At 42.1% G+C, this 26,704-nt stretch overlaps 2 protein-coding genes across 9 annotated transcripts in view; one reads left to right on the top strand and one right to left on the bottom strand.

Moving 5' to 3' along the window:
- The window catches only part of MAP7 (microtubule associated protein 7), a 204,440-nt gene extending 191,936 nt beyond the window's left edge, over positions 1-12,504 (top strand). For all 7 annotated transcript variants that reach the window (XM_059713421.1, XM_059713420.1, XM_059713417.1 and 4 more), the window contains 3 exons: positions 4,663-4,798; positions 9,775-10,001; positions 10,726-12,504. In XM_059713421.1, the coding sequence (XP_059569404.1) occupies positions 4,663-4,798; positions 9,775-10,001; positions 10,726-10,736 (374 nt within the window). In that variant the 3' untranslated portion in view covers positions 10,737-12,504. The remainder of the gene's footprint in view (positions 1-4,662; positions 4,799-9,774; positions 10,002-10,725) is intronic.
- Positions 11,552-26,704, bottom strand: part of LOC102558480 (uncharacterized) — a 69,582-nt gene continuing 54,429 nt past the window's right edge. For both annotated transcript variants that reach the window (XM_019479673.2, XM_019479675.2), the window contains 4 exons: positions 23,263-23,377; positions 20,771-20,905; positions 18,179-18,304; positions 11,552-16,454 (listed from right to left, as the gene is read on the bottom strand). In XM_019479673.2, the coding sequence (XP_019335218.1) occupies positions 16,333-16,454; positions 18,179-18,304; positions 20,771-20,905; positions 23,263-23,377 (498 nt within the window). In that variant the 3' untranslated portion in view covers positions 11,552-16,332. The remainder of the gene's footprint in view (positions 16,455-18,178; positions 18,305-20,770; positions 20,906-23,262; positions 23,378-26,704) is intronic.

Genomic DNA, 26,704 nt, shown 5'->3' with positions numbered 1-26,704 from the left:
GTAATTATTCCCTTCTATTCTGCACCAGCGAGGCCACTTCTGGGGAACTGTGTCCAGTTTTTGGGCCCTGCACTAGAGAAAGGATGTAGGCAAGTTGGAGAGAGTCCAGCAGAGAGCAATGAAAATGGTTTGGGGGCCAGGGCAAATTACTTCTGAGTAGAGGCTGAAGGAACTGGCCTTATATAGTTTGGAGAAGAGACGTTTAAGAGGGGATTTAATAGCAGCCTTCAACTACCCGAAGGGGTGGTCCAAAGAGGATGGAGCTGGACTGTTGTCAGTGATGACAGAACAAGGCGCAATGGTCTCAAGTTGCAGCAAGAGAGATTTAGGTTGAATATTAGGAAAAACTTCCTCACAAGGAGGGTGGTAAAGCATTGTAACAAGTTACGTAGAGAGGTGGTGAACTCTCCATCCTTGGAAGTTTTTAAGGCTGTCTTGACAAAGCCCTGGCAGGGATGGTCTAGTTGGGGATGGTCCTGCTTTGAGCAGGGGGTTGGACTAGATGACCTCTTGAGGTCTCTGCCAACCCTAACTTTCTATGATTCTACAGGTTTCAGGTACAAGAGGGCAAAAAATTACTTCATAAACGCATAATGTGAACCAGGTTCAGTTGTGCATTTTGGGATTATTTTTTGGAATGGATCTCTCTAGAATTTGAAGGATGACTTTCCTCTCCTGTCTGTAAAATGGTAATACATATGCTCGTCTTAGAGAGGTGTTGTGGAAATATATTCATTGTGAAGTTCTCAGACTCTACAGCTATGAGCCTATGAGGAAATTTATAGTTCTTCAGAACAGGGTTTCAATAGTGTGCTATAAATAAGGTGCTGGGACCATATATCATACAGATGCTCTCTCTGTAAATGAATGCCATTCATTCTGTACACAAAATAAGGCAGAGAGCTGATGGAGGAATTGTAGGTGATCACATATTGGGGATTGTCTCAGTGCATACAACAGGGACACATTAAGACTGCACAGACCACCTTCGCTCTGGCATTTTTGAATTTTTGGGTGCCTGACTTTACAACCTTAATAATGTGCTTTTTTTTTTATAAAGGTTTGTAGTATTTCCTCCCCTTTCTTAAAATCCTGAGGTGTTTAAAGCAGATGCTATAACTAGAGTTCTATGGGAGCTTTTCCATAGATGAAAAGAAGAAATGTTCAGGTTATACTTGATTGCTTTTTTAATGTAAACTAAATACATACTAAAATGTAGTCTGTGGTGGGGTGTTCGCAGTCTCCACTGTTTATACTATTCCTCTTTGCGTGGATTGTTTAAATATTCCTTTAGTCAGAGAGCACATGCATGTGAAAGAACGTCTCTAGAGTCTAGTGGTGAGGACACCCCTGGGGAGGTAAAAGATTAGGGTTCAAATCCCAAAAGGCAGAGAAGAGATTTAAACTGGGATACCTAGAAGCCCATGTGAGGGCCAGAACTACTTGGGTAATGTGGGAATGCCACCACCATCTGTACTGCTACTTTGTTAAGTTTAATTTGTTGTTACTTTTTATTGCATTTTTCAGTAAAAAAGACATTGGTTGAAAGTAATTCAGCCACATCTAGTTTGGGCTGTTGCATCCTATTAAGTGTCTGCTGAGAAGGTGTAAAATGTGAATGTTCAGCCTTATAACTTGGCTTTGGGGATAGCAAAAGTCATGGTTGTGACAGAAAGGCCTTTGCCATATTTCAAATCCCTGCTTTAAAGTGTAGGAAAATTCAAATGTTCCACAAAAAAAAAAGAAAAACAATAGAAAGTTTTAATGTTGGAAAAGAACATATGTTCCCCTAGTCTCATCTTTAGAAACAGGTAAACTGATTTGGCTGAAATTTCAACCCATCCCCCTGCCCTCCCAGTTGGCTTAAGACAGATAACCAGTTTGTAAAATTTTAACCTAAATGGCTAAGTCTGAAAAGTACAGGTGCCTGAAATAAATGTCTCCAACATAGTGTACTGAATGATACAGGCAGTGGTATATTAACCTATAAACTATTCTTCTGAATGTTCCCCTTCTAAACATTTTAATAGATACTGTTAACAGACTTGGAACAACTGCTGCCTTTCATTTTTAAGAGAGTTATAAGAAATAATTGTTTCTTCATGGAATTAGGTACCAGAAGCAAGAGCTACACCAACAAATAGTCATTTACCTGTCAAAAAAAAGACCTCTGTGCCCACTAGGTGGGCTTTCACTGGCTGTTATTATGTTTGTGTGCTCAGGAAAGAGAGGTGATAAAATCAGAGAAGCTGAAAGAGGCAACATCAGATACAGGCTGAGCAAGCCCTAAACAAAAACAGAGAGACCGAGAGACAGAGAGAGAAAGTGTGAGTGCTTTTTCCAGCTGAAAAAGTGTTGGTTGGAATGGGTTTGGCACTGGAAACAAAGACACTTTCTTCTGTCTACTTCCTGCTACCGTAAGGGAAATGGGACTTTGAACAGGCTTTGTAAATAAATAGGTTACACCACAAAAACATCTGACTCTTTCTGCTGTTTCTTCTCTTGGGAACAACCTGCAACACCATAAGCAGCTAATGCCTGGGGTTGCTCTGATGTCACTATCATTTATCAAGCTAAGTGGGCATTTTAAATAGTTTGGCAATAGATTTAAAGGACAGATTATGGTAGGCTTCCAGGGACAATGTTTTTGAGTACTTTGGCTAAATAACAAATAGGAGGATGCTTCAGAAAGTAATGACTCTCCTTATGCCCGAAGAAGGGTGTTTGTGCCCGAAAGCTTGCAAAGAAAATTTTTCCCAACTATTTAATTGGTCTAACAAAAGCTATCACTTTTACCCAAAGAACCTTGTCTGTCTATGTCCTTAGACCAACATAGCTATAACCAACACCACTCAGAAAGTAATGGCAATTTTGAAAGAGAGCCATATTTTGTGCAGTGATCATTTACTGGACCCTATCACTCCTTTACATTTTAAGTGATGGGGGCATTAAACGGTGCTACCATCAGTGGTCCCCACTACTGTGTAGTTTCCCACTCACTACACTCCAAATGGTTTTATTTTGAAATTGCCACCATCTCCCAGAGGGAGCCATCAGACCTCATGGTGCTGCAGCCCAGCTGCACAGCTGGCCAGGAAGGGAGGACTGCCAGCACAAAGGGTAGCTCCATATGTCTGCTGCCACTCATTCCCCACCCCTCGCTGCTGATTAGTTGAGAGGGCTGCCTGTCATGTGGCCCCACCCCTCTTCAATTGGACAGCATATGACAGACAGCCTTCACAGCTAATCAGTGGTGAGAGGCAGGGCCACTGAGGCCTCTCGGGTTAGGTAGATCCCTACTTATGATAGAGTATGAAGTGATTACATCACTTCAAATCCTTGCATGTGGGCCTCTTCTGAATAGGCTAAGACTATACACAGGCATTATGCACATGGAGTTGTTTTCAGACGAAGTAGATGCCTCAAGGCAACTGAAAACAGACTATACTATTTCTTTCACCTTCCAAGCTGGCAGGTAAAATCCATAATAGGTCACTAGTATCCTTCCATTATTACAGCACTGAACAGCTCTCTGCTGCTTTATGATACGAGTTAAGAGGCCTGAACCCAGATTCCGGTGAACAGGTTTCATGTCACAAAACAAGCTTCCACACGTGGCAGTACCAGCAGGGAAACCAAGGAGTCATTGCCCGTTGTGGCTGAACTGTGGAGGTGGCCGCCTACCCATAAATCTGGATTTGAGGTGCTCGAGTAGAGAAACGTGAAGAAGCTTGCATTGCTCATTCTTTGGATGAGCAGATCACTGTCAGTGCAGCAATTTCCAGCCGCAGCATATTAACATTTTTGTTTTCATACACATTGCAAGAACCTCCACCACTTAACCTTTTAAAACAGTGTAGCATATTTTTTTCATACAAAGTGGAAATCAACCACAGAACAACGTTCATTTCGTATTACATCTTAAATGGACAAAAGCTGCAAACACTATACTTAAGATTGAAAATGCATCCTCCTCTCTCCACATCTTGGGCTTGGGTTTTGCAGTCCTTGCTGAGATGGTTCCCAACTGAGAGATAAATGGTAGTACCTATGGGGTATTAATTGTGCCCCAGGCGCTCCCCATATCTTGATACAATACAAAATTGCTGCATTTGCTGAGTTTTTGTTGATTTCAGATAGAGCGGCAACGTCTTTCATCTTGGCTGTGTTTTCTTTGTGAGGGATGCGTAAAGCATAAGTCTGTATGAATGTCTCTGTATGAACACGTTTTATAGAAAACACTTTAAAAATAGGAGCTCACTGCTGTTCCAAAGAAACATTTCACACTGAGATTGTGCTTTTTCATTTATTATGAAGTTCTATTAATGTGTGAAGGTAGACATCCATAGGCGTAATGACGCGGCCAGGAGCCCAGGGCAGCTGTGGCTTCCAGTGGCCTGTGTCACTGGCATGATCGTGCAGCTGCCAACATCCATTTTTTTTTCCACGAGGCACTCCCAAGTTGGCGTCTGGGGCAGCTGCCCCAAGCTCCCCACCCTAGTTACTGCTGTGAAAACCAGTCCCAATATGGGTAGTTACAGACTGGAGTCTTCTTGACTATACACAATCTGGATGGAAGGGATTTTTAATCCTATTTTTCTTGGCAGATTTTATTGCTTTACATTTTTGCAAACTGTTTTCTTTCTTTCTTCTCTCTGCTAGTAACCAGTCCTACGTCTCCATTACAATCTGTCATGAGCACTCAGCTTCAACGGGCAACAGAATCGCCACACAATGGACAGCCAGTAACCTGTGCACATGTGGTTATTTCTCATCCACCTACTGTAAATATGGACAGGTGAGAACATCATCGGGAGTGTAAAGGGTGAAGGATGTTAAAAATAATTGTTTATTTCCTGATAGTCCCATGCATTTGCTGAAGCTGGTTAAAGGTAAACACCACTCTCCATTGTTGGTCTGTAAGGAAACGGTTCCCACAGTGTTCTGAGGTTACCCACTTTGATCAGTTGTAGGGATTAAATTTGTAAAAATAGCACTTGTAGTCTTTGCAGTATTATTTGAAAATATAGTATCTTATTTGCCAGCAAGCATTTTAGTGATGAAATTTTAATGTGGAAGGGCAATTTTTAGTTGTTCTTGAGAGGCTCCCTCTCCCTCATACAGAAAATAATTTTCTTGAAATAATTGTGCATTTACAACATTACTTCTCCTCCATGCAATATGGAGTGCCATGCTTTTAGAGTGGAGATGTTGATCTATAAGCTGTTCAAGGTGTTAACAAGCTTTGATTACTTCAAAGCAGGGGTGGGCAATTACTTCACCTCGAGGGCCACTTACCGACTTTTTTGAGCTCTTGAGGGCTGCAAGGGTAGCAATGCCTCTAGACAAGTGCACTGCCCCCTGATTGTCATGTTGGGACCAGAAGTCCTTCCCCTAACCCTTGACCTTTGCTAGATGGAGGTTTGCCATCTTGGAATTGAGGGGGAAAAAGCAAATTGTATACTAAATATCAAATATGTGTTATAAAATGTTTTAATTTTATTTCCAACAAATATTTTTGTCCTGATTTACATGTGGTTTGCATAGTATATATAGAGGTGATAGCATAATAGCTCAAAACAGTCTTAGTCTTGTATGTTGTGTGTGGGGTGTGGTTGGGGGGGTGTGGGATTTGTGGGAGGCTGTGTGTGGGCTTTGAGAAGGGGAGGGGGGGTATCCCTGCTAGCATGTGGGGTTCCCAGCACTACAAGTGAGAGCTGTGCACCATTAGGCTGGTCCAGGCCAGCTCCATGCCTCCACATGGGGCTTCCAGCCCTCCAGCAGGGAGCTGCACATAGAGGCATGAAGCCAGCCCAGCCTGAAGGCACTCACTCCAAGCTGCAGCGCTGGGAGCCCCACACGCTGGAATGGAGCCAGCCAAGACTGACCCAATGGCACACAGCTGCTGAAAGGTGTGCTGGAAGCCGCAAGTGGCAGCATGGATCCTGCCCGGCCCAATCTCTCCTGGCTGGAGTGCTGGGAGCTGCAGAGTCGTGCTCCATTGGACCAAGCCAACTCCTTGCTTCTACATGGGGTCAAATAGAATGGCCTGGTGGGTCGAATCTGGCCCGTGGGCTGAATTTTGCCTGCACCTGCTTTATAAGGTACTTGACATGAGACAGAAAATTTTCCTGTTAATTAGAAACCTTTATTCCTCTATGGCAGTGGTTTTTGGAAGTTAGGCATTTGATGTTAGCAGTGCCACGTAGCCGTGAGACAAGTTGTACAGTTTCTGTTGACATCCATGTGGTATTTGTGTTACCAGACTTAATATTAGACATTAGGTAGTGGTATTGAAGTCATAAAATACTTAGGCAAGAATAATCCATTCTCTTAAAAGAGAGTGTTTATTGAGCACAGCAATTTGCAATGTCAGGCATACAGCAAAGAACAACAGAAAAACTCCACCTAAGCTAAAACACAGCCGGATAAGACACAATGGCAACATACACAACTTAGCCTAACTTAAAATGCAATATAGTAAGCCAAAAAGAACAGAAAGCCTTCCATAAATCTTACATAAGCCTGAGGGCAAGAGTGTCTGCTTGCAGTCAGGTATTCAGAAAGTCTTTCTGAGAGATCTGCAGGTCATCCCAGGTGGTGAGGGCAGTCCCGCAGGTCTTATCTTTGCTTTGGTTTTTATAGGCAATTTGCACCTTCTTCTTCTCCTTCATGTCTGTCGCATATCCCATGGCTCTCACAACTCTGTCTCTTGTCTCGTTTTAGGGATTCCAGTCTCTCTCCCCATTCTACTTTGAAATCTAAATGTAGCTTCCTGCCTTCTTCCCCTTCCCTGCTACCTCAGGTCACACACCTAACCTTGTCACATAACTTCAGAATCCGTTAAAGGGCTCATACTTGTTATGACTGTGCCCGGTCTTTGCCAACATTTGTAGTTAGCCAAGTGAAAGCCGGTGTTACTTGGCTTGATCTGTCAGTTTATCTCAGTTTCAGTATTCGCTCTTCTCATATTGCCGTGCAGAAAGCCAAATTATCTCATTGTGTGATCATGTTTTATGCAGGTACTGCCAAAATATCAATGAAAAATCAGAATATGAGAAGCTGGCAAACAGACCATTATGGCCAGCATGCACTGCAGTATGATTGGCACTAATTAAAAGAGGAACTCATCCTCCATCCATCTCTCCATATGCCTGTGGGATTCTTAGCCTCCTGTCATACTGACAAGGATGTTCCTGCTGCGAAAAGTTCTGGCAGTGACACTGAACACTGAACCATGCTAGATGAACTGCATAAAGCCATTTTGTAATTGCATAAGGCAGCTACTAAATGCTAATTATTTCTCCATTTTAAATGCACCTTGATGATTATAATACAATATGTGCCTCCCTAATAATGACTGTCAGGTAGCATCATATTCAGTGTAGAAAGAACCTGCAAGCAGGCAGAGTGAGAAAGGAATAAATACGACCTACCAGCATCAACAGAAATAGAAGGCATGTAGTATACTATACAAAGAAAAGCAGCAACATGGAAAATGATGCTGCTGAATGACTCAGTATCTTTCGTAAATGTCTGAAGTGGATTATATGTTAAATAAGGTTTGGCTTAAGCCAAAAAAGGTCTTGTATTTGGTTTTAGAGGGCTTTGATACAATAGCTTGAGTTCTTTTCTTTTTGCAAAGCCTGAGTAAATGGGTTTGCACAGGGAAGTATCCACCAGAATTCCTAGGGAATGGGAGCAACAACAAAGCTGCTCACTGTAGTCCACAGGTTTTTGGAGCCTTTACAGCTGTTGCACTCTTACCTCCCAGAGAGATTACATTTAACAACTAATTGCTCTGCACAGTGATGCATCCACTGGCTAAAGCTCTCCATGTGCACTCCCCACATACCACTTGATGCTGATTTGTGTTTGATGATGTACAAGGATTGAACTCAACACATCTTGTACCATTTGGTACCCCGTTGCCTCCCCATTACAACTTGTGTTGTATTTTGCACCATCAGTGCCTCTTAGGAAGATGAGTAGGGGGCATGGTCAAGATTTGGCCTCTAGTAATTGCATAATTTTAAATAGTCTATGGATTGAATTTCTGGATTCAGAATGCTTGAAACCCTCCAGTTGCCCAATGGAGCCCAAGTCAAGAAGCAGGGAGGATTTGGCTGATTTATTTATTACTGTGGTCTGTGCTCTCCTACTCTAGAACTCTGCTTGCTCAGAGACCCAGGCTACAGGTCTGTGTGCTGGGGCCAAGACCTAAATCCCATTTCACATCCATGTGAACAAAGAAATTGAAAAATAAAAGGGAAAGGAGCCAAATAAGCAATTGATTCTAGTGATTCATTGCTTTCTTTTGATTAGCCTTATTGCTCTCATTATCCTGCTAGGATAGTGTTAGTAGGGTGACCACCTTTTCAAAATGCAAAGGTGGGACATATGCCTGCCTCCCCCACCTCCCACAGGTGTCATGGCCTGAGCAGAACTAAGCAGAGCCTATAGGGACAGGGGAGGATGTGGGCCTGCCTGCTGCAGGTCTCGGGGCTCCCCACTCTGCTGCCCTCCTCCTGGGGCCTCTGCGGGCCAGTGAGTTAAGCCCAGTATAGGAAGGTGGAGAGGTTTGGTGGTGCTGCCGCCACTGCCAGAAACCCATGACAGCCATGCTGCTGTGGCAATGCACTCCCTCCCCACCATAGCAAGGCAGCAGCAGCAGCAGTGGCAGCATGGAGTGTGCACAGCGGTGGGGAGCCAGACTCCTCCCTGCCCACCTGGACAAGCCGCCTGTGGCTCTGTCCCACTTCCCCAGCTGGGCCCCCATAGCTGTGCATTCTGGCCCTGGGCCCCATGCACCACCCCAGCTGGGCAGCATCCCCAGTACCAGCCACCAACCCTGCCCCACTCTCTCCCTCACCATGGGGGCCTCAGGCTGCTCCACTCCCAGCCCCATGCCCCCTCCCACCCCCTACAGACTTACCTGCGGACAGCTGAGGGAGTTGCTTTCTGTTGCCTGGCTGTATTGCTGGCCACATGCATGTGATGCACCCCCTGCATCCTGCTCCCCCTAGCCCCAAACATCTTCTTGCAGGCCAGAACTTTGCCAGCCTACAAGGGGAAACCCATGATTTCCCACGTTTTGCTCTTTCAGAGGACAAAATCTGCATTTTCCACAGTGAATGGACATAACAGAAAACAAACGGTGTCATCAATCACTTTCCATTACTATAATGTGCGTGAAGTCGACTGTCATACCTAGGTATAACATATGGACATAAAATCAGCAAGTGCATTGAATACATCTCCTGCACTGCAATGGAACGTTATTGAACAGAACAGGTCTGAAGATTATCTCTGTGATATGTATGTAGTATGACTATTAGTTGAGTAACTGAGTTTTAGAAGGCACTAAATCACTCTAGATTCACACGGTCTTTTCCACTTGTAATTTTGCTCGTTCAGAATGCATTTCTTTCAGTGTGATATCTTGATATTGACAGATCAGCTGGAATATATTCATGTAGACATTATCCAGGTTCTAATGAAGGGTATGCTAGAGTGCTGAGGGCCTTTTTTTCAGTCCACTGAGATATCTTTTTTTTCCTAAAAAACAGAAATTTGCTTTAGGGAGAAAAGAAATTTGGGTTGCTAATAAGAGTGAAATGTAATGCTTGGTTCATTAGCTCACCACTGCCCCAACAACTTTGGGAACTGAACATCCTCTAAAATGTGAGGAATATTGGGTTTCAGTTTTTGATTGTGTGTTAGACACACATATGAACCTGTGTTAGGAAGTTATATTTATATTTTTGCTTCTAGTAATTTCAATCCAGAAAAAAACCCAAATGAGAATGGAATGTCTGTGCAGAATGACAACTTTGAAGAGATCATAAACTTACCCATTGGATCTAAACCATCCAGATTAGATTCCTTGAACAATGATGGAAGCAATAGCCCTGGAATTCCTTTAAATCCAATTTTAGCCTTTGATGATAAGGGGACTCTATTGCCTCAGGTAGATACTGTTCAAACACATCAAACAGCAGGTAGGTTTGCTCTACATCATTAAAAAATTGTAATATTGTAATATTGCACATTGTAATTGACAGAAAATATGAAGTATTTAATTGATGTATATAACCAGATCGCTAATTTAAGCCCCTTAGGCTGTAAGCTTTTTGGAGCATGGAACATGTCTTACTATGCACTTGCAAAGGTGTGTGTACATGCAGAGTACTATGGGAATTGTGTTGAATCTTAAGTTTAATTTCAGAGTTTCTAGTTACCCCTGCATTCATTGCCTCGTGAGGCTACATTAAAATGTTTGTGTGATGCTCTTACCTGGCAGCATGGCATAGCGAATACACAATTAGCTGATTGAGAACAGCCAGCCTGTTCTACAGCTTCAAATATAAAACTGTGGTATGCTCTTCAGAGAGGGGAGGGGAGTGGGATATGGCTGCTGTTTTTGTGATTCAAATTCTGAATAACTCCCCTTATCAGGTTACTTTCTGATATTTGCTACAGAAGGTTTTGTCTGCAGCCACAGTCAGTGCAAAGCAGCAGACTGTTACTTTTTATCTATTGGGTATGAACAGAAGCATGAATATTGCAAGGTAAATCAGACAGAGGTGGCAACATTTTCCTCCTCAGTGCTTAGAAAATTTGAGCAAAAGGGTCAGTCACTGAAAGTGCTATGTAAACAGGATTTTTGGATAAATATCATTCCTGTCTGATAATCTGTTCTTTTTTTACTACCTTTTATTACAGAGGTTATCTAACCATTTCTTCTGAGCAACCAAAGGTGAAGTAAGCATCTCTGCAGCCGGTGGATTTCCTTCCATACTATGAAGGAGTGTTTTATTTTCTCTCCAGTTTTTCTAAAGATTTATTGGATATCTTTTTGAGAGGACCTTAGCAAAACCAGCAGAAGAAATGATGGGGAATAGATTTGGAATACCTTTCTATCTAATAGTTTTCACCATTAGAAATCACGCTTCATGTGCATTACTTAAAATTGCTTTTTCCAACAAGCCTCTTTATTTAGTAAATGGATACTTTCTGCATCTTTAAGACGAAGACACTGGAATCTGAAAGTAATGGGCTGATAGGGGCAAAGGGCCTGATTTTTTTGTTTTGTTTTTTGAAGATGGGTATTTGGTTTTAAAAGATATAAATGTAAAAATTGGCAAAGAATCTTTTACATTTTCTGGATCTAATACTTGAAAAATGAACACCTCAGAGCCCTACAAGTAGGGCTAACATGGTGTTTCATTTAAACCTGTTGGTTTAAATGTTATTGCAGAGAACTCTTAATTATGGGGGCAAAGCGTAGGCTTCTGTATCAGGTTCTTGTAAATGTAACCTATGACATGGACATTCTGTAAATTCAGATGTCACTATGCTCTTCTTACCTTTTCTTTGGGAAAAAAAAGAAACAAAATGGAGCAGGTTTTAAAATGTGAAAATTTGAGAGCGTTATTTTTTCATGGACACAAGGAAAACCTGTTGTTCTCCTAGATGATGTATTTATGGATTTTGTTCAGTAAACAAAAATAAATAATTTAATTGAATAAATTAGAAAAATGTAATAAAATGATATTACAAACTTGGTTTTATTAGTTACATTCATGTTCACTCCACTGTAAAAGCTACACATACACAATTCCAACTCCTGTGGAATGCTGCTGTTCCCAACAATGGAGGGAGTTTTCTTTGCCTTACCAGATGATGAAGATGGTGTGAAAACTCGAATGTGGGAGAAGATCCCAGAGCTTCTTAGTTTTGCTCGTTTCAGAGCAAACAGAAAATAATGGGTCAGTTGCTGCTTTATTTGTTTGTTTAATGTGAATTTTTAAAATGCAGTACATTTTACTGTAGGATAGTGACTAGAATCTTACCATTCCTCTTTATCCCACCAACACCAGTTTCACTTTCATCATCCCACCCATGTCACTTTTGCTGCTGCTGAGCATGACTAAAATCCTGGACTTTTTGTGTTTATGAACAGTGCTCTGATCAGTAGGAATTACTACTTATTCATTGTTCTTGAGAGATCGTACCAGGTCTTGATGCAGTATTCACTGAAGTCAACGGGGCAAATTCACAGCTGGCGTCAACTGAGGAGTTACAGTCGTTCGCACCAGCTGAGGATGTGCCCCAGGAAGATTCTTTTGATGAACTTCACTGGGCACTGGATCAGGCCTATCAGGAGCAAAAGTGCAGAAAATCTATTAATAGAGAAACTGTTTTAGTAAGAATGTTTTAATGGGCTGACTTAATACAGCTGCAAGATGTGTGTCTTACTATAAAGGAGATGGTCTTAAGTCCTGGGGAGTTCACTTACGAGATACTTTACCTGCCAGATCATAAAACCATTCGGTCAGAATGTCTCAGTAATAGTTTGTGCTATAACAAAATTAATTGGGTTCTTTTTCCGCTTTCTTCACAGGTCTCCATGTATATAAATATTATACTTAAACACATGTAGTTTTATTTCTTTGAATCTATATAGCATGTAAGAACCAAATAAAATTTGTTTGAAATATTTATACTTTTTTATATTTTTGGTTGTCATGTTACGTTAGGTTGAACCAGGGACCAGTTTGTTACAGCTACTCTCGGCCTCTAATCCAAATGGGGCCAACCTGCAGTACACATGCCACAGGCAAGCTCTGTGTATAGATTGGGGAGCACAGTGGCAAATAGGGCAGGGAACAGAAAGCAGAATAGCAGATAGGACAGGGAGCGCAGGGCAGGAAGCAGAGTAACAGATGAAGCAGGGGGAGCAGCATTTAGAGAGAGGGCACAAGGCTTAATTTGTGACATGCCTGCCAGAAACGCTGGCTCCCACTGCTCTGATCTTTTTGTCAGGCAAATAGTATGGGATCATTTACAACTAGGATTGGGCTGAGGAGTTGATATGCAAAACTAGATTCAAATTAAATTTAAGGGTATTGAATTACACTTTGAGATATCATAAATTGTTCTCATTAGATTTTAGACCAAACCCCTTGATTCATCACTGAAATCAATATGACTTATGGAAGTCCTTTATGTAATGCACTTTCTTAAGTCCTTTGTTGAACTGGGACACTTTTCCTTTTGTGGTTTGACATTTAATCCAAACAATAGGTGGTATGTTCAGATTTAGGGATTTGGATCAGTATTCTACAAAAATTCAAAGAAGCTGAGATTCAAAGTACTGGTTTTGACCCATCTGCATTTACAAGAGGATTTTGAATTGAAAGAAAAAGTAACTTTTGATCTTCTTTCAAAGGTGGTGGGGAGGGGGTGGCTGTTAAGAGATGTAGGTGATCGTGCTATTTAATAGAGTCAGCTTCATAACTGCTGCCATCTCTGTTTCAACCATCTGCACAGTCAGATGCTGTGTGACTAATTCAGTAGGACAGATATAGAAATTGTAAAAGCCTCACTTAAATTGTTAGAAAGTGTAGAGTCATAATCTTTCATAGCAACTAGATTATTGTTGTGGATTGAACAGATTCACCTCATTGCTTTAATTAAGTCTCACAGCACAAAAATAAAGTGCTCACGGAAGTGCTCTTTAGCAATTTTGTCCATTACATTAATCATTGCATCACCAAAGCAGGGTTATTCATCATTAAATTTTAGTTTATCTTACATTTTCTCTCTTCTGTTCATCATCTCATTCCCACTGGGCGATGTCCCATTTTCCTTTCTGCTAGAGTTATATATGATTAGCTAAAACTACTAATACAATAGGAAGCACCAGATGAGCTGATTTTAATGTGAGTACTTCTTTCTTGTTCCTAACATATTGTCCTGTGTCCTACAGTAGTATAGCCTTCTTTCTGCAATTAATATAAGTTCACCTGAAGAATAGTTCATTGTACTAAGGTTTTAAATCCAATTCTCCCTGGAATTACTTATTCAATTTGTGACCATGCCATTTCAGAACTTCATACTACATCTGCTAATAAATTTAACACTCTGTAGTTAGGTGTTTTGCCATCTTGCAAGATGAGAATTTAAAAAAAAAGTTCTTGAATATTGTGTGTGGAAATGGAAATTTTTTCTTCACTTTACATAAGCCTGGGTGTCTAAACATGGCTCCTGTTTTCCCTGCTTAATATTTTTTTTTTATTTTTCTATAGGAAGATTTGAGTAAGCTGTGTCTTAGCTGCTAATTGGCAAAAAGATTTTACTGTTATAAGGAACCAATTAGTAACAATAAAAAGAGCCCAAAGGAAGATTTTTCTAAGGTGCCATGCTGCTACCACAACAGCTGCTGAGTACTTCATTTCCATGCTTTTCCAAATATCGGCCCCACACCCCCCATTTTCATTTCGCATCTCATTGCCAAAGACTCCTACATCTCTATAGGCTGAAAGGTTTTGACAACCAATGGCCTAATCCCAGGCTGGGGGGCAGAGGGGAGGGAGAGCAAGTCTCAGCAGTGCCTGTGCAAGTCAGTAGGTTTGGGAGGTATATGGCCCTCCTGGAACCAGGTCCTTGCCAGCATACATACTTCATATCTTTCTCTTACACTGAGAAAGTGCTGGGTTCTCTAAGTTCTTGTATCATCAAAAGAAGGTACTAGACCTTTAGATGGATGAGTAAATAATGCCCCACAGAAAATAAATTTCAAGATGGACAAAAGTAGTTGTCCTCTTCTCTCCTTCAGAGCCTGGAAGAATAGCAACCAGTTTTGCAAAATGTCTGAGATTCAGGGAAGTGAAGCCAAAAGTTAAGGAAGAACATGTTCATGCTTCTGGGGAAAGATTCCTCTCCCAGTGGTTTGCCAACCTTCTTGGACTCAAGGTATCTCTCGTTGGACTTGAAGCACCCCTCCATTATAACTTTTGTGAATTGAGCGGTGCCAAGTTTCAAAAACGAATTTATATATTACAGTGCTTACCTACTCGGAAAATGACCAGACAACACCACCAGGATGCGATCAGGCACCTGGGACACAGGGCAGCGGACATTTCTGTTTGCCACTGCGATCACTCTTGTAATTACAGGACTGCCAACAGCAAACACTTTTTTTGCCCTGTTCTGCACCCTGAGTTAATACCCAGGTGGTTGCCCCACTTGCTTTTCCTCAGTTATGGCACAGGGGCCAGGCATTGGGGGAGGCATAAACAAGCCTGAACCTGCACTGACCAGTTTATCGCCTCATACCTTTCTTATCTCTTCACAACTCACAGAACCCTTCAAAGGACCTTGTGGCACCTCAGGTTGCCATGGCACCCTGGCTGACAATTAATGCTCTGGTCCCTGTCCATGAGAGTGTATAAACCCTCTGGTATTCTACTTGTGACCCAAACTGCACTTGCTGAGCAAAGCAGCTTGTCTCACTTCTGTTCACACATCTGGGAAATGTATCTATATTTACTAAGGTGGTGTCAGTCCTTACGGGAGGGTAACACTTCTGAAATCAATGGTTTATTGTTATTTACATAGTACAATAGAAGATGCTTCCAGGACAAGTAGACCTACAATCCAGTTTAACAATGGAGGACAACCAAAGAGCACAGAAGGTCTAGGATTACACCAGCAAGACTGCAAGATACTTTCTTATGTGCATTCTTTCATAGGGGTCTTTTTTTGGGGGGGGGGGGGGGGGAGTTGGCATTTTTAATATGTTAATGCAGTTTGGGAGATCAAAGGTCTTCAAGATTTGCAGTTTGGAGGTTGGAACTACAGGGTGCTAACAATGGGTGCAAGGAAGCAGTCAGATCATGAGTGGGAGCATCATCCCTGGACGACTGCTATAGACTGAAAGAAGGCACTTTGCACTTTCCCTATTCAGCTTGATCCACCCTTGACACACGTAAGTATGATGCAATGGGGTGCCTCACACCATGCCTCCATGACTGTATTCTCCAGCTTCTTTGCAGAATTCTGTGGAGTGCAGAATTACTAAAGGTGAAAGACTGGACTGGACACATCTATCTCACATCTGGGCAACTTTAGGACCCTTCCCCCTGCCCTGCCTGCTCTGTAGACTGAGGCGCAAACTTGAGCAAGGGGACCCTCCAAAACTGCCAGAAAGACTCCTTGCACCAATAGTATTCATCAAGCAGACTTAGAGTGATAGTTGCTGTTTTCTCTGCATCAGTTCTGCTGGCAAAGAGAGCCCTGGAGCAATGATGACTCAGACTCAGAGTCTTCAGGATTTGGTCCAAAACACATTCTAAAGTCAAGAGCAAGCCATCGGCCACTGCATAGAAGCACTGTTCAAACTCTAGCTGGCACTGAACAAAGACAAGTAACTGTACCGCATTCTCTTGATGTAAACAAATAGGGCAGCATGAAATCTAGTCTGAAAGAAGACCAGACCCTGTGTACATTCTTCTTAAAGCTTCCATGGGCTGACTAACAAAGGAGTTAAATGTCCATGTGGTTGATAACCACCCTTAGAAGCTTTTGCGTTTCTTCTGTCTGTTGATGGACCCTCTCAAGATGCTCCATCAGTTGACTTTGCCTGATGGCTGATGAAAATTCTGGATCTAAGAACAAAGGAAAACCAGTGTGTGATTATCCAGCCCACACAAATGAAGTGTCCTGCCAAAATACATACTCCTCCTATTAAATGTCTATGGAATTTAGTTATTCTTTCCACAATAAACAGGTATATGCCTTACTGTGTTATACGTGATACACATATGCTATAATCTCCAGTAAACATACACAATATTCCATTACCACAAAAAGGAAAACAAAGACTATCCCCACATTTAGGGCTTCATCTTCATAGGAGGGTATGCCACTTATCTTCCCCGATCAATTCACCCCAGATCTCAAAAGGTTGAGTGCAATGCTACGATTTCTCATATAAACACTACAGAATGATACAGGTAGGCCATGAAGCTGACTCAGAGCACATGTATATGTGATGTATTTATTTATTATTTTGGATGCATTCTTTTGTCTGATGTCTAGTTTTCCATCCAAAAATACTATAACAGTTTTAAAGGACATAAATGAATAGTCCTAGGAGATGGGCTCTACCAATTTCCTTTTTGTTTGGTTTGATAGGCCTGCTCAGTCAGATTTTTATATTACTATCTTTCAGAGGATGATATGTCATATAGATTTTTAAATATATTTTACTGTCCTCATGTTATGAACTAGATAGCTTTCCAGAAATGGGAAAGCATTGTCCAGAAAGCTTCATTGATACTAAATCAGATTAAACTTTAGGCCTGTCAACCTGATACAATGCCCCCCGTGGACTGAAAGGAGATTAGATAAGTCTTTAAATACCTGCATGGAAATTATGAAAAGGATGGTGATTGACTATTCTCTGTCACTCTAGGTGACCAGACTAGAAGCAACTGCCCCAAACTGCAGCAGAAAAAATTTTAGGTTGGAAATTAATAAGAAATTTCTGACTATAAGGCTGGTCAACCAGTAGAACAGGCTGCCTAGAGAAGCTGAGGAATCTCTATCCCTGGAAATTTTCAAGACCAAGTTAGAACTTTGATTGAAATGATTCAGTCAGGGATAATCTCGCTCTGAGCAGAGGCTGACCTAATTGATGTCCCTTCCAGCCCTACTACCCTATGATCCTATGTAAAAGACAAAAAGGTGATAAGGGAAGACCATTATTCATCCCCCCACCTCTTATATAAAGACAATTTAAGCAAGGAAGCACTAGCAAGAAGGTAACTGGTGTGTGATCTTTGTACATGTTTTATAGGAGTTACGTAGGTAGTAGCAGATGTTCATTTTTAATGACTGCCATCCATGCTTCTATTTGCTCATTTGTTTAATCAAACCAGCATTTGTTTTGGATATGGATTTTGAACTTCGCCCAGTACTGCCTCGTTTCATCGCACAAGCAGCTTTGTCACACAAAGAACACACCCACCTGTAATACTGAATAAAGTTATATAATTGGCCTTCTATGTTCCTTCATCAGGGACAACTCATGATAAAGCCTTTTCATTTTCAAACACTCAAATGCCATCATCTTTAATCTGTGAAAAATGTTCTTTTTTGTTAACTAATCATGTCTTAAAAGGGCCAAGGTGATTGCTACCCCTGGATACACCCTTCTTGAAGGGTGAAGAGTCAGGGAAAATTACATACCTCTTCCAGTGATGAGGACTGCATGTGAAATTTTTGCTCTAATGCAGCAAATGTAGCACGTTGACACAAACAGTCAAGATTTAGCTGTGCCTTGTATCCTATATACTGGTACTGAGGACTGAGGGATCATGGGACATACCTTCCTGTAATTTGCAGATGGTGGAAATGCCCAGCTGCTGGAAGCGAATCTCTTGGTGGGTGAGAAAATTCATTATGTAGCATTGAATGTCCTTAATGTGGCATTTCAGCAAAGACCTCACCTTTTCTACAACAAAGGGCAAGGGAGCAGAAGAACAAAGAGAAACAATTAAAACATTAATTTGTAATTGATTTTGTAGGGCAGTGTCTGAAACCAAGCTAAGCATGTGATGCCATTTCAAAATGTTATCATTACTGGCTGTCTCAGCGTGCCTTTTCCCAGTACATGCTCTATTCTAATTGTACAGGACAATAAAAGGGCCTCCTCATGTTATGAACCATCACTGTCATGGATATTTCAGCTAAATTGCATGCATGATTTCTGCTGAAAAAGCTGCTGCAATGGGAGGCTAATAGTTATGTGAAGCATGTGCTGGTTCATGGACTTCTCAAACTATGGATTAGCCCTTCATACTGCCCCATCTAGTTCATAAATATGTAAATATGTCAAAAGCTCTATGCAGGATTTGTGCCTTCAGGCAGCCAAACACCAAATAAGGTTTTTCTCTGTTTTAAGATGTTTGATGCAAGGATTGAAGTAGGTTTGAGTTTTCCCTCATTAGATCCTTTCATTCCTAATTCCTCTTGAGTCAGAATGGGAAAGAATTTGAAATGTAGCTCCCCCTTTCCTTGGAGAGTGGTGTCAGGGAAAGATGCAGACTCTTTCTGCATTTCTATCGACCACAAATATACTTTTTACTTGGTAAAACTGAAAGGATCTAAGGATCATTGAGCAAATGCACTGGGCACAGAGCTACTTATTATCTCAGCTGCTAATGTAATATTCCTTTCATTATCTCAAACAGGAATTCAGAGATTACTGGCTGAATTCTCAAAGATCTACATTCCCAAGGGCTCCAAATCATTTATTAAGGACTAAGGATGAGAAAACTAGCTGTTTTTCAGTGGGTGCATCTGAAATCAACCCAGGTGGAACTTCTTGCTTCAAAAGTTTGCAACCTCTTTTAGCGATTGAAGGCCAATGCAGCCATATGGCTTGGACTAAAATATTCAGTCCAGGGAAGTAGGGAGAATGATCATGTTTGTGATCTGAAATATGCTCAAAATAGTTTCTTTTATATTCCACATGGTGAGAAATGTGTTTTACACATGCCCACCTCTTTGTCTGTCCTGTTTAAGGACTTTCATCACATTGCTAGATGGCTAAAACAGAAGACTAAGCACTAGAACAGAGACAGACAAAATAGAGCCTGCAGGCTGAATTTGGCCCACCAGTTGATTGTATCCTGCCTACAGCTGCTCCCACAGTGCTCTGCATGGGGCTGAGCCCTGCCTGGAGCAGCCCGTGCTGTGCTCCTGCCTGCATCCACCCCATGTCAGCCAACAGCATTGCCCCAGCCAGCACACACAGCTTCCCAGCAGGGTTGCTCCAGCTGCTGCTGCAGCCACCAAAGTACTCCAGGCATCAGGTAGTGCGGAAAAGTGGAGGCTACCGTAAGGGTGTGTGTCAGGCACGATGTGCCCAGCCAGTCCAGGGGGAAGCTGCAGCCAGGCAGCTCCTGCCTCAGCATGGGGGGCTCCAGCTTCCAGCTGCCTTCCACCTACTCTGCCCACCCAGCATGATGAGTAGCCACCTGCAGATGGCTGGATGGGCGGATTGCAGCCTTGCCAGGAAGCTATGCACACTGGCTGGTGCAGGCAGGAGTGGGCTGCCCGGGGTGGGATTGGCTAGGGCTTGGTCCCATGAGGAGCACCACAAGGGTAGCCACGGGTTGGATGGGATGGGATGGGAAGTAAACCACACCTGCGCTGCCCAGGCAAGCTCTGCTGCATGCACTCCTTGGCCCTCTGCTTCCTTCCTCCCTCCCCCCACCCCGGCTGGCTCCCAGGACCTAATGTACTGGCAGCCCCCTACACACATGCTCACCCCCACTACACACACAATATACAAGAGTTAGACTTTATTTTGAGCTACTATGTAATCGCCTCTATATACACTACTAAAAAAAACAACCCCAAAACAAATCAGGACAAAAATTATTTTTTGAAATAAAATTAATATATGTTATAGTAGATGTTTGATTTTTAATATGTGATTTGTTTTTTATCTACAGTTTGTTAAAATGATATATTCTGAAAGATTTTGTGTGTGCAGCCCTTGACAGCTCACCAAAACTCATTAAGTGTCCCACCAGCCGAAATAATTGCCCACCCCTGCATTAGACCCTCAGCTGGTATACAATGGGATAGTTCTGTAAATTAAACATAAGAATCAGTATGATGAGTTGTAGCTCTACCTCTGCCTTGGCTTCTCTATTTCACCAAATCAAGTTTTCTAAGCTGAAGTGCCCTTATCTGTAAAATGGGAGCAGCAATACTCGCATGTCTTCATAAAGTGATGGGAGGCTACATTATACTGATTAAGTATTTCTGAGACAAGATGAAAGATGCTATAGAAATACTAATGTCTATTTGGTGACTGAAGGCTGGAAAGACTCAGACTTGACATTTCACTTTTAGTGCATCTATGAATGTGTTGAAAATACAATGAAATTCCATTCATAGCACTTACCATGACATATTGCATGCTGGATAATGGACGCAGCTTGAAATGAGGGCTCTGTATGTTGCAGTTGGCCAGCTAGTTTCACTAAGCATTTTATTAGGGATTCATCCATCCACTGTAGCATGTGGAAGGCAGATCCTTCTGGGAGACAGGAAGGGATAAAAAGGCTGAATGACAAAGCAGGCAAAAAGCCATAGAGCCAGATCTTATTGCACTTACTAGGCAACTAAGTGGGAGCCTGCTCCATGCAGCTTGATTCTCTGAAAAAGTGTACACAAATGGTGGTTGGCTCCCCTTCCTGTTATTTGTGACAGTCTTCACAGTAAAGCAATGGTGTGTTACAAAAGTAGGTATGATAACTTTTTTTTCCAGGGCCTCTGCTACCAGGTCCACTCAGGCACCTAAAAGGTAGAACAGGATCTGCTTCATTGGATGTGTCTCCATGTTGCCCTGTGATGACGCAGAGATACACTACGTCACCATGTGGTGTGCTATGGCAGCGTAGCAATCACGTGGGTCTACATGTGATAGCCAGCTATGTCACCGTAGCAGCACACTCCCCCAATATAGTACACTGCAACATAGCGGCAAAATCTAACTGTTTGTTGCGCGCAAGGCGCAGTAACCATTCGTACTGAAGCTTTAGTACTTCCAAAAGTACTAAAGAGGATCCTGTTCCACCTTATAGGTGCCAGAGTGGACCTGGTAGCTGAGGCCCTAAAAAAAAAAGCACACATACCTCCAAAAGGAAGTACTAAAGCACAGAGCTGTAGCAAGGTTACCATAGGGCGATGTGTAGATGCGTCCATTGTGTTGAAATAGGAAAGCCCTTTGCACAGCTGGAGGAGCAGAAAGCATACAGAACTTTGGGTTCCAGGTCCTACGGTGCCAAGTCAAATCCTCAGGTTGTGAACTCAATGAAATTTGCCTGAAGAGTCAGAAAGGCTAATCACTTTTATAACGGAACGCCAACCACTGAGTGTCGGGCTGTGGCCTTGACCCTTGAGCAGCCACTCAGCCCAGTCTGTCAGCTCCTCAGCTGAGCATTGAGGTAGGCATAGGTGGTCACAACCTGATATCTGGGCCTAGCCATGTGCCCACTTCATGCAACTGGAGTGGCCAGCCAGGGTCAGCTGACCCTTGATGCCTTCCTATAAAAACCCCTGAGCCAGAAGAGGAAGCATCTGGGCAACAAGGCTCAATCTTGTACCCAGGCTGCCTCACCCTGGGTTTGTGCCTCTGGCTACCTGACCCACCTCAGCCACAGACCTTGAGTTTGACCTGACCCTTGGGTCCCTAACCCGACTCTGGTTTCATCTCCCAGATACCTGACCTGGCTAGTCTCTTGACCCCACGCTCTGTCCAACCCTCTGGATCTCTGACTTGGTTCCCCAGATGGATCTTCTGACTTCCTGGCTCTCTTACACTTGGATTCTGCACATTTCCCTCAGACTTTGATTGCTTTTTCTGACCCTGCGTAACCCCCACTGCATGGCCACCCACAACCCATCCTGACACTGAGCCATTCTATGAAATCCAAAAGCCACTTTGATCTGGTGGTCTCAACTGATCCTTTCATCACTGGACCCAAGTCCACTTCATTAAACTAACCAACATAAATCACCACCCTTGCTGGCAATTGCAGCAAGAAGGCAACAGATAGAGTGGTCCTGAGCCAGGCATAGTCTTTTGACCTACCCCAGATAGTGGATGAGGCACGTTGTGGCAGGGACAGATCTAGAGGAGATGCAAGGGGGTGCAGTCACACCCCATTTGCCTATGCAACACGTGTGGTGAGCTCTCTGAGTTCACTGGTTTGCCAGCTTGGTTCCTGCTGGAACTGGCACCTTGGCATGGCTCCAGAACCCAGAGGCCACTGCCTCTCACCCCTTTTTCCCTGGCAACAAATTCACAGTGGTCAAGGGGGCAAGCAGTGGCAGTGTTCACCCCTTGGGTTCTGGAGTCAGGCCAAAATAGGAGCTGTGCCAACAAGTGACTGTGTCCTGCTGATGGAGTTTGGGTCTCCAGCACAGTCAGTTTTGAACCCTTTACAATATGAAATCACTGCACAAAAAACTACAATGGAAAAAGGAAAGCAAGTTTGCATTTGGGCCTTTTCATCTTTTTTAAGTTGCTCTCAGCTGCTATAAGATTAATCCACCAGTACTAGCAGAGAGACATTACAAGTAAAAGTGGCTAAGCCATCTACCAGAAAAAGATTAGGCAAAATGAATGTTGATTAGGGCAGTTTAAAGCTTAAATAGTTCAAAAGGAAAGCCTTCAAACAATAAGGTCTGTTTATCATATCAGTGCGGTAGACCTAATTTTACTCTCATCATAGTTAATGGTAAAACTCCCTTTTCCTTTAAAAAGAGAAAAATTGGGTCCACTGTGTGTGTGTGCATGCTCACCTACATTTGCTCAGTCCTTATTATCAGTAATGAAATATGTGTGCACACTGAGAGATTAAGTAGCTTACTGTGTAATTGCTCCCCTACCATGCTTTGCCAGCTCAGCAAGACAAGCTATCACATAATGAAGAGGTTCTTCTTGAACATCAGGAGAGAGGATAGTATAGCAGAGTCCTTCAAAACAGGAGCTTTCCATGATTCTCTATGCCAAAAAAAGAAAGAAAGATAATATTTAGTACTTACACGGTGCTTTGTACTTTCCAAGAGGGTTAGAAATATGTACTAATTCATAGGTGTACTGAGGATCACATAGATCAGTGGTTAAAATGGCACCTGGGCTTACTAAGAATAGAACAAGATGTGTTGGGAATATCAAATTCTGTTGGGAAAGAGAAGAAACTAATCCCACATCTCAGAGTTTTCAGGGACTATCCTGATTTCAAATAAACAATCGCATATCTCACAATGGTTTTAAGATCTTCCTATGACCTCAAATGTCTCTTAGGTCCACAAAATATCATGATATGGGTCTTTGTGCCTGTCTGTGCTTCACAACAATGTCAGCAAGTGCTGATATTTTGACACAGAGCCAAAATGCTAGCATACTGCATGCTGTGTGGTACGGATTGCTTTCCTCAGAATCGCCGCCAAATGTCTGACAATTTTTTGGCATTCAAACGCACAGATAGCTGAGATGTGGTTTCATTAGAGCAATCAGCAAGGGATAGGCACCATTATGTTGCCAAACCTTGCAATGTCATATCAGCTTGCGAAGTGTTTACACAGTTTTGTGCATCTACAGCCTTTTGGTAAAGCACATGGAAAATATAGTTTTAAAAACTTCATGATATATTTATCCATCCATCCAGCATTAGCTCCAGCAACATAACTATGGTATGTCCACTGAAGTCAAAGAAAGACCCGAAATACTGAAGAAACATTGGCATTTTAAGTCACTTGTTAATATATTTTTTTGGTTTTCTTTGTTTTTTTAAATCTTTAATGCACATCACTTGGCGGTACAGTGCACAAGACTTTCTAGCCAAAGGCCAGGACATCATGTGCCCCAGTTTACTCATGGATCTGGATAAGTCACCAGACTCCAACACCTGGAAAAGCCACTCCAAACAGCAGTTCCTTGTCAGGTCTGATGTGTCCCCTGGTAGGTCTAAACTGTAAAAGGAACTGAGGTCCCCCCACTCAGAAGCTAAAAAAGAAAGTAGCCGAATACTTTGCTGAACCTAAATCAATGATACAAGGGAGAGTTGTGGTGAGTTGATAGGTGTTTGCATCATATTGTGACCTCCAGTTAACCTTGTAGCCAAAACTTGAAGATAATGACCTACATTTAGGTCACTATCACAATTTAAGCTAAATTTATGCTACAAGGTAGAAGGTAAAGCCCAGGACTTCCATGGTAGCATTCTCTGAAATGCTTCCAGTCCCATGCACAGGGCCAGTTAGACAAGCAGAGCTTCAGAGTAGAGAACTGGGTGACCTTTTGGAATAGGGGGAGTCTGGGATGGTCTCCACCTGAGCCAAAATGTTACCAAACTGCTGACACATAATATTAAAAAGGTGGTAGAGCAGCTTTTAGACTAAAAATGGGGAGAAAGCTGACAGGTGCAGAACAGCACACAGTTCAGGTTGACACACCCTGTAGAGATGAAGCAATAAAAAATGAAGATAAGAAACGGAAAAGACAAGCACAGTCAAATACCTTTAATGGTTATAAAGTCACAAAGAAGCCAACCAGGCACCAATAAAAAGTGCGCATGTTTTTATACTAGAGCTAGAAGTCTAAGATTAAAGGTAAGGGAACTAGCAGTAAATAATGATATTGACATAATAGGTATCTGTGAAACATGGCGGAATACAGAAAATCAATGGGATGCTATAATACCAAGATACAAATTATACAGGAATGGTAGAATAGGATATACTGGTGGGGAAGTGGCATTCTACATCAAAGATTCCATCAATTCAAATAGTGTTGATTTTTGAACTGATAAAAGAGGTATCAGACTTTTTAATAGAAATTCTAGGTTTCAATAGAAAAAAAGTATGTCTGGGAATATACTATTGACCCTCAACCAGAAAACCCAGTAGTAATGGGTGACTTCAGCTATCCACAAATAGACTGGGTTCATCTAACATCAGGCTGTGATTTAGAGACCAAATTTCTTGAAGTTATAAAAGGCTGCTTCTTGGAGTAGTTAATCTTGGAACCTACAAGAAGAAAGGCCATCCTAAGCAGTGCACTGGATTTGTTGTAAAGGGTAAATGTTAGTGAGCCACTCTGCAATAGTGACTACAGTGCAGTTGGATTTGACATCCGTGTAGGAGGGGAGACAAGTAGAAAATCTACCAGAGTAGTCTTTCATTTTAAAAAGGGAGACTACACCAAAATGAGGAATCTAATTAGACAGAAGTTAAAAGCCCCTAAGAAGATGAAGAATGTGCAAACAGCATGGGAACTGCTAAAGAACAACATATTAGAGGCACAGAACAAGTGCACTACCACAAATCAGAAGAGAAAATGGACCAAAAGAAAGCCAGCATGGTTTAATGACAGAGTTGCAGAAGTAAGAATCACAAGAAAGGATTCTTTCAAAAAGCGACAGACAAGTTCAAATGAGGAAATAAAAAAAGCAGCAAAAACTGGCAAATCGGATGTAAAACTGTAATACGACCAGCTAAAAAGAATTTGAGAAACTTGCTAGAGACACAAAAGATAACAATAAAACTTTCGTTAAGTACATTAGAAGCCAAAGACCTGCCACAGAGTCAGTTGGGCCTTTGGATGATTAGGGTATAAATGGGGCACTAAAATATGAGAAATCACCGTCAAGAAACTAAATGCATTTTTTGCATCTATCTTCATTGTAGAAGGTGTTAGGGAGATTCCCTCACCAAATCCACTCCTCTCTAGGGATGAGTCAGTGGAGCTGACCAAACTGAGGTTTCAGTATATGAGGTGGTAGAAAAAATTGATAAACTAAACAGTACCAGGACCTGATGGCATTCTCCCTAAGGTCCTGAAGGAGCTCAGATTGGAAATTCCTGAGTTCTTAACTGTAGTATGAAACCTATCACTAAAAACAGCTTCAGTACTAGAGGCCTGGAAGGTTGCTGCTTGTGACTCCAATATTTTAGAAAGGCTGTAAAGGTGATGCAGGGAGCTACAGGCCAGTGACTTTATCTTCTGGAAAACTGGTGAAAACAGTAATAAAAGAATTGTTCAGCACATGGATGAACAAGACTTGCTGGGGAGGAATCAATGTGGTTTTGTCAAAGGGAAATCATGTTTCACCAACCTACTAGAGTGTTTTGAGGATGTCAATAAGCAGGTGGATCAGGGTGATCCAGTTGACATAGTGTATTTTTGGACTTCCAAAAAGCCTTTGACAAGTTCCCCCATCAGAGGGTCTTACTAATTAAATTAGGTGGTCACGAGATTACAGGAAATGCCCACTTTTGGATTAGAAATTAGCTTTAAAATAGAAAGTGAAGAGTGAGTATAAATGGT

This window comes from Alligator mississippiensis, chromosome 1 (genome assembly GCF_030867095.1).
Source record: "Alligator mississippiensis isolate rAllMis1 chromosome 1, rAllMis1, whole genome shotgun sequence".
In the NCBI taxonomy this organism is placed as follows: Eukaryota; Metazoa; Chordata; order Crocodylia; family Alligatoridae; genus Alligator; species Alligator mississippiensis.
This window is presented reverse-complemented; position numbering and strand designations above follow the sequence as displayed.